This window comes from Ovis canadensis, chromosome X (genome assembly GCF_042477335.2).
Source record: "Ovis canadensis isolate MfBH-ARS-UI-01 breed Bighorn chromosome X, ARS-UI_OviCan_v2, whole genome shotgun sequence".
NCBI classification, from domain to species: Eukaryota; Metazoa; Chordata; class Mammalia; order Artiodactyla; family Bovidae; genus Ovis; species Ovis canadensis.
The window spans coordinates 64963899-64970306 of record NC_091727.1 but is presented as its reverse complement, the minus strand read 5'-3'; the positions used below and the strand labels follow the sequence as shown (position 1 = coordinate 64970306).

At 50.5% G+C, this 6408-nt stretch overlaps 1 protein-coding gene across 2 annotated transcripts; it reads left to right on the top strand.

Moving 5' to 3' along the window:
- Positions 1–684: 684 nt before the first annotated feature.
- On the top strand, positions 685–6163 carry SLC7A3 (solute carrier family 7 member 3). Of its 2 annotated transcripts, XM_070289599.1 has the most exons (12): positions 685–837; positions 1841–2244; positions 2577–2735; positions 2918–3095; positions 3291–3403; positions 3529–3751; positions 4161–4300; positions 4392–4494; positions 4730–4896; positions 5036–5202; positions 5537–5645; positions 5778–6163. In XM_070289599.1, the coding sequence occupies exons 2-12, from the start codon at positions 1875–1877 to the stop codon at positions 5906–5908; spliced, it is 1860 nt and encodes a 619-aa protein (XP_070145700.1). In that variant the 5' UTR covers positions 685–837; positions 1841–1874; the 3' UTR covers positions 5909–6163. The 2 variants fall into 2 exon arrangements, with proteins under 2 accessions (XP_070145700.1, XP_070145701.1); XM_070289600.1 differs by lacking the exon at positions 685–837 and having other exon boundaries at positions 1775–2244.
- The last annotated feature ends 245 nt before the right edge of the window (positions 6164–6408 follow it).

Genomic DNA, 6408 nt, shown 5'->3' with positions numbered 1-6408 from the left:
GGAGAAACTCGGGCCTATACATCTAGATGGGATTAATTAACTGTTGAAATCATCTTCCATTCTCCTGTTGACTGCATTAGGATAACACCACAGTTGAGGGTGAGAACTGAGGGGTTGGAGTCAGCTGGCTATCCACAGTCTGGTAGGGTCCTTGGGAAAGATTTCAGGGGTGAAAGCTCACATAGAATTTCAGGTTAATTTCAGTTAATTTCAGGTACCCTCATGTAGGAAAGAAAGCTTGGGAAGGAGAGAGTTGAGTTGGAGATCCCTCTGTGCTGTTTTCCCCTCCAACTCTCACCCCTCCCCCACTCCTGTCAATCCCCGATTCTGACTATCTAGCACAAAGGTAGAAAATCCCCTGGGGGTCTCAGGCCAGGAAGCCTCTTATTGTCCAGCTCGGATGCCTAGCGAAGAATAGGAAAAGGCTGCCCTCCCCCCTTTCTTGCTCCCTGCCACACCGGTCTTGCTTTTGCAAGTGGAAAGCAGTGTCAGGCCCCACGCAATCCCTTTTGCAAAGCGGGAGAGAGAGAGAGGTGTGTGTGTGTGTGTGTGTGTGTGTGTGTGTGTGTGTGTGGTGTGTGTGTGGTGTGTGTTGTGTGTGTGTGTGTGTTTGTGGTGTGTGTGGTGTGTAGCGAAGAGGATTGGGGGTGGGATTCCATGACGTTAGCGGCTCCGCCTCCCGGTGTATATAAGGGGCGCTTGGCGCGCAACGACCCCAAGCAGCAGCTTTGAAGCCTGAGCAACCGAACTCGGCAGCTCCAACCCAACTCGGCTGAACTCAGCCTCTCGGAATCCTAACCGAGATTTTCCGCGCCCTGGGCTTGCAACAGCTCCCGGGTAAGCCTTGAAGGCCGACACGTGTGTCGGAGGGGACGAGCCAGGGTCTGGGCATACCTAGGATTCTCTGGCAACCATGGCATGCAGTTGCATCAACGCGGCCGTGACCTGTTGCAGGCGAGACCCCAGTCCTGGGAGCCAAGGCTCCCATTTGCATCTCAGCCCCAGACCTTTTCTACATGAGAGCAAAAGAAACTGGGAGCTGAGTCGGGGGGCAAAGGCGGAACACCTCCTCTCAGGTGCTAGCAATTTCGGGCTGCCCAGGGGCCGCTCTCGCGGGGGGTGGGTATCTTCTAATCCTCAGATGTCGAAGCCCCGCCTCACTGTTGGTGCTCGCTGGCCAGCCTTGCGGGGCGGGAGGAAGTGGGGGAGCTTTTGCCTACTCCCCTGGGCGACGGCAGTGCCTGTGAGGGCTTGGAGATGAGGGATGGAACTGAGTCGGTGCTCACTTTTGATCTGTGGCCGAGATTGGTCTCCCGTCGCTCTGGGCGATCTAGGAACCATACTTATTTGAAGCCCTGGGGGTGAGCCCCGGAAAGGAATGTGGATATTGGGTGCTAGAAGGAGGTTCTCCCCAGAGTTGCTGGCCCCTCCTGGGTTGAGTTCTGTTTAATTCCCAAAGAGCCACAGGCCAGGGGACGGAGGCAAATGAGCTTCCCTGGCTCCTGGGTTGGGGTCTGGGATAAGCTCAATAGTTTCCCCGCCAAAGAAAGAAGAGACTGATATTGATTGAGCACCTACAAGGTGCCAGACCACTGAAGGATGGGAAATTTCACGTGCGTTTTCTGAAATTGTCCTTCCACAAGCCTGTGAGGTATTGTTATTCCTACTTGCAAATGAAGAAACTGAGGTTAGAGGAAGAGTGACTTGCCTTTGTCCCCTCAACATCCTCCTCCCCTCCCCCCCCCAATTCTTTTACTTGGTGTCGTGGGTATTGTAATTCACTCTTAGAGCTTAGGGATAATGAGCCCTATTGAAGGTCTTTTGTCTTGTTTTTCACCAGATCCTTCCTAGCATCCTCTTCAATTCCAGCTAGAATGCTGTGGCAGGCGCTTTGCAGATTTGGTCAAAAGCTGGTACGCAGACGTACGCTGGAGCCAGGCATGGCTGAGACTCGCCTTGCCAGATGCCTGAGCACTCTGGATTTAGTGGCCCTAGGTGTGGGCAGCACTTTGGGTGCAGGCGTGTATGTCTTGGCTGGTGAGGTGGCCAAAGATAAAGCAGGACCATCCATTGTGATCTGCTTTTTGGTGGCCGCCCTATCTTCTATGTTGGCTGGGCTGTGCTATGCTGAGTTTGGTGCTCGGGTTCCCCGTTCTGGTTCTGCATATCTCTACAGCTATGTCACTGTGGGTGAACTCTGGGCCTTCACCACTGGCTGGAACCTCATCCTCTCCTATGTCATCGGTGAGATGGTGGGGCAGGGGGGCACTTACGCAGCCAGTGAAGGGGCTTGGAGTCAGGAAATCTGGGTGGAATGGTGAAGCAAGATATTCATTATTCACAGGCATTCAATATTCATAAATGCGTGTATTTGTTGGGGGCTGGGTGGGTTGAAGGTGTGGAGAAATTGTTCGTTCTATTTACCTCTGTCCTGGCTTCCTTAATTGGCTGGTTTTGGTTCTTAAAAGGTAAGAATAGGTGAAAATAGCAGGGTTCTTATGACACTGGTGTGGGAGAGGGAGGAAAGGAGATGAGAGAGGAAACTTGACCCCGTATTTCTCCCTCTGCTCCATTAGGTACAGCCAGTGTGGCCCGGGCCTGGAGCTCAGCTTTTGACAACCTGATTGGGAACCACATCTCTCAGACCCTGCAGGGGAGCATCTCGCTGCACGTTCCCCGTGTCCTCGCAGAATATCCAGATTTTTTTGCTATGGGCCTTGTGTTGTTGCTCACTGGTGAGGCAAGGGACAGCGACAGTGACCAGGGTGGGGCTAGTGGGGACTAGGCTTGGGAACTTGTGGAGGTGGTAGCTGTGAGAAAGAAGAGAAGCTGGGGAGGAAAGGTCTGCATCTAGAGGCAGGGAAACAGAGCTGGGACTGAGGCCTTTCTTAAAGTCCTGAATGCCTCTTTCCCACAGGATTGCTGGCTCTGGGGGCTAGTGAGTCAGCCCTAGTTACCAAGGTGTTCACGGTGGTGAATCTTTTAGTTCTTGGTTTTGTCATCATCTCTGGCTTCGTTAAGGGAGATCTGCACAATTGGAAGCTCACAGAAGAGGACTACAAACTGGCCGTGGCCGGACTCAATGACACCTCTAGGTTAGGAGAGGAGACACAGAGCTGGGAGCATGGTGGAGAGCAGGGGATCTGCACTGAGGGCCTCTGGTGGGGGTGGGGGTGGGGGTGGGGGTGGGTACCTAGGCCTTGAAGACCCAGCTGAGTAGCTGGGCTTCAGAGAAAAAGAACAGTTGGCTGAACATGCCCTTACCTTTTCTGTCTCTTCTTTCACTTTAGCTTGGGCCCTCTGGGCTCTGGAGGGTTTGTGCCTTTTGGCTTCGAGGGGATTCTCCGTGGAGCAGCGACCTGTTTCTACGCATTCGTTGGTTTTGACTGTATTGCTACCACTGGTAATAGTCATTCCATTCCATTGGGGCCTGTGCACCTTGTTGTGCTCAGGTGGTGTTGCGGGTTGGGGGAAGGGTAGAGAACCAAGCCTGCTTCTCTGATTCAGACCTTGTGCCCCTTCCTGCAGGGGAAGAGGCCCAGAATCCTCAGCGTTCCATCCCCACAGGCATTGTGATTTCACTGTTCGTCTGTTTTTTGGCCTATTTTGGGATCTCTTCGGCGCTCACGCTCATGATGCCTTACTACCAGCTTCAACCCAAGAGTCCCTTGCCTGAGGCCTTTCTGTATACTGGGTGGGCCCCAGCCCGCTATGTTGTAGCCATTGGATCCCTCTGTGCTCTTTCTACCAGGTCAGTGTCAAATGTTTGTTCTCCTCTGCTACCAGAGTCTCAGGTGATAGTGTTCCATACCAGAGACTACCCCTAAAAAGGCCCTTGCATGCCTGCCTGCATGCGAATTTGCTTCAGTCGTGTCCGACTCTCAGTGACCCAGGCTCCTTTGTCCATGAGATGTCCCAGGCAAGAATGCTGGAGTGGGTTGCCATGCCCTCCTGTAGGGTATCTTCCCAACCCAGGGATCGAACTCGCATCTCCTACATTGGCAGGTGGGTTCTTTACCACTAGCACCACCTGGGAAGCCCTAAAAGGCCCTTTAAAAGCCCTTAAAAAGCCTGTGAGCAGAAAGTGGAGACTCCTTAAGCTCACATTTTAGAGGAAAGAGATACCCAGTCAACACCACTCTGGGCATTCTTCTCTCCAGCCTCTTGGGCTCTATGTTCCCCATGCCTCGAGTGATCTATGCGATGGCAGAGGATGGCCTCCTGTTTCATGGCCTTGCCCGGATCCACACCAGCACACACACTCCCATCGTGGCCACTGTGGTCTCTGGCATTATTGCAGGTGAAAACTCTTTGCCATTCCCCTTGTTATTTCACCAACTCCCTTCACTTTGCTTTTGCCTTTGCTCATGTTTTCTGCCCATCAATTTCAGCATTCATGGCATTCCTCTTTGAACTCACTGATCTGGTGGACCTCATGTCAATTGGAACCCTGCTTGCTTATTCCCTGGTGGCTATTTGTGTTCTCATCCTCAGGTGAGGCTCCTTTCCTCTGCATACTGTCGTCTGGGTTTTAATTCTTAGATGAGGAGTGATGGGGATCTGCTTCTCTTCCTCCTCTCTGCCTTCATCCTGACTCTCCTCGAGGAGTATGGCTATCCCTCCCTGCCAAAAAACGCGACTACCCTTAGTGGTGATGACGAAGGTTAACCTGCCTGGGAGAAGATGGTTAAGGGTTGTTCTTAATACTCCCATCTTCCTCTTGCCTCAGGTATCAGCCTGACCGGGAGATGAGGAATGAGGAAGATGAAGTGGAGTTGCAGGAGGAGAAGATCCCTGAAACAGAGAAACTGACCCTGCAGGGACTATTTTGTCCACTCAACTCCATCCCTACTCCAGTCTCTGGCCAAGTTGTCTATGTTTGTTCCTCACTGCTTGGTGAGCATTGGAATTTTTCTCTTGAGTCAGCATGATGTGAACTGGAGAGAGGGTGGCTCTCCTTGGAATGGGGTGCCTGATGTTTTAACATGTTGCTCTCAAGAACTGGTTTTGATGCGTTTCAACTTGACTCTTGAAGCTCTGCTGCTGAGTGTCCTTTGCCTAGTACTGGCCCAGTGGTCCATTCCACTGCTTTCTGGAGACCCAGTGTGGATTGCAGTGGTTGTGCTGCTCCTGATGCTCATTACTGGGATCACTGGAGTCATCTGGAGACAGCCACAGAGCTCCGCTGAACTTCACTTTAAGGTAAATGACCTCTTTCTTTCCCCACAACTAACCCATGTTGGAAGAATAGGTTCTAGATACCTCACACTCTCACATATTCTTTAACTGGACAACAAGGGAAAGATATAGGAGATACCTAGGCCAAAACATCTTATCTGATCCTTATTTCTTTCCTGTTCCATTTCCCCAGACTCTGCATATTCTTGAGTCCCATTTGAGGTGTACTACATGAGCAGGCACTGAAACACATAGCATGAGTAGGAGTCAGACTCTCCCTTTCCTGGCTGAAAAAGGTTAGGAATCTCTTCTATCTTACCTTGTGGTCTGTACAAAGAAGATTTTGCTTTGTTCCCAGGTACCTGCTTTGCCTTTTCTTCCACTAATGAGCATCTTTGTGAATATTTACCTTATGATGCAGATGACAGCTGGCACCTGGGCCCGATTTGGGGTCTGGATGCTGATTGGTAGGTATTCTTGGGAAGAGTAGGCCTCTTGGGTCCTCTCCCACCTCCTTTCTGTCTTGGTCTCAGGTAGGAGTCCTATTAAGCCTTTGCAGACCACTATTTCTCTACCTCATAGCTACCTTTTCCCACTAGGATTTGCTATCTACTTCGGCTATGGGATGCGGCACAGCCTGGAAGAGGTTAAGAGTGACCAACCCTCACTCAAGTCTAGGGCCAGAACTGTAGATTTGGACCTCAGCAGTGCCTGTGTGCATTCGATTTGACATCATCACACCTGAATGCTGTCTGGTCTCCCTGCACAATAATGGAGTGTACTCCTGACCACACTGAGCTAGGCTTCCCATGGGATATTGGTGGGGGAACACAGATAGAGCTCTGTATTTATTGTGGAGTCAAGGATGTGTCTTTGCTGTTTCTCATCTTTTTTTTTTTTCATTCGTTTACTTTTTAATTGTATCTGTAGTTGCTTAACCAGCTTTTAAAAAATTATTATTAAAAGAAACTAGAAAAAGAATCTATGTTTTGTTCTTTGTTTGTTAGAGGTGATATGGAGCCTGACTTTCAGTGTGGAGAACTTCAGACAAGTGTCTTTTGTTTGCTCTGTCAGCACAAAAGTATCCTCTGTGCCTGTGTGTGCTTCTTATTGGCTTGGGGTTTGAGTAGGATGGTGTAAGTAGCATCAAGTCTAATCACACTTCAGGGAACAAACTTGAGATATACTTTCCCCTTGCTACACTAAAGGTTAGTTTGTAAATAAATAGGC